Here is a 1,084-nt window from a genome sequence, read left to right on the forward strand (position 1 = left end):
CTGGGACCCCTCTGGGACCCCCCACCCTGACCCTCTGGACCCCCCCAGGTGCTGGCGGCGGCACGGGGGGGTGGGGAGGCGGCGCGGCGGGAGCTGGCAGCACTGCGTGCCGAGCATGGGGCAGCCCGTGCCGAGGTGGCCGAGGTGCTGGCGGCACTGGAGGAGCTGGCACGCAGCTACGACCGCAAGGCGCAGGAGGCCGAGGACACTGGCCGCCACAACCGCCGGCTGGCTGACGAGCTGGCTCGCACTGAGGTGACCCCCCCGGGACCCCCACCTGGGACCCCTGGCAGGCACCTAATGGGGATTCCTGACAGGACCCTACTGGGAACCCCCATGGGCACCCAACTGGGATCCCTACTGAGATCCCCCCCCAGGAACCCCAAAGTGGCTCCTCAACTGGGAACCCCAGTAGGACCCTACTGGGAACCCCCATGGGCACCCAACTGGGATCCCTACTGAGATCCCCCCCCAGGAACCCCAAAGTGGCTCCTCAACTGGGAACCCCAGTAGGACCCTACTGGGAACCCTTATGGGCACCCAACTGGGATCTCTACTGAGATCCCTCCCCAGGAATCCCAAAGTGGCTCCTCAACTGGGAACCCCACTGGGAAACCTGCTGGTGACCTGCAGTGTCCCACTGGGACCCCACTGGGAACCTTGTCTGGCAAATGGGACACAGACTAGGAAACAATTGGGACCCCCATCAGCACCCTAGCTGGGCCCCCCAGAGCCAGGGCCCCTCCAAACTGGGACCCCCACACCAGGACCACACTGGGACCCCCAGCCTCTGAACCAGCAAACCCCAGAGCCCAGACCCCCAGGTCCAAACTGGGACTCCCAGACACAAACTGGGATGCTTTGGGCCAGGGATCCACTGAAAAAGAAGCCTCAGACCTGGGAGCCCCCTAAACCCCAAACCAGACACCAAAGAGGGGGACCCCAAACAAGAACCCCACCCCCCCCAAACCAGACTCCAAAGAGTGGCCCCCCCACCCCAAACTCACCCCAAAGAGGGGACCCCACCCACCCCTCAAACCAGATCCCGAAGAGGAGACCCCCTGTCCCGAAACCAGACCCCAAA

At 64.9% G+C, this 1,084-nt stretch overlaps 1 protein-coding gene across 1 annotated transcript in view; it reads left to right on the forward strand.

Moving 5' to 3' along the window:
- Positions 1-1,084, forward strand: part of LOC104831185 — a gene marked incomplete at its 3' end in the record, with an annotated part of 8,186 nt that overhangs the window by 5,098 nt on the left and 2,004 nt on the right. Inside the window, exon 13 of the mRNA XM_010566583.1 lies at positions 49-255. Coding sequence (XP_010564885.1) covers positions 49-255 — 207 coding nt within the window. The remainder of the gene's footprint in view (positions 1-48; positions 256-1,084) is intronic.

Source organism: Haliaeetus leucocephalus, unplaced genomic scaffold, assembly GCF_000737465.1.
Source record: "Haliaeetus leucocephalus isolate CR32 unplaced genomic scaffold, Haliaeetus_leucocephalus-4.0 Scaffold214, whole genome shotgun sequence".
NCBI classification, from domain to species: domain Eukaryota; kingdom Metazoa; phylum Chordata; class Aves; order Accipitriformes; family Accipitridae; genus Haliaeetus; species Haliaeetus leucocephalus.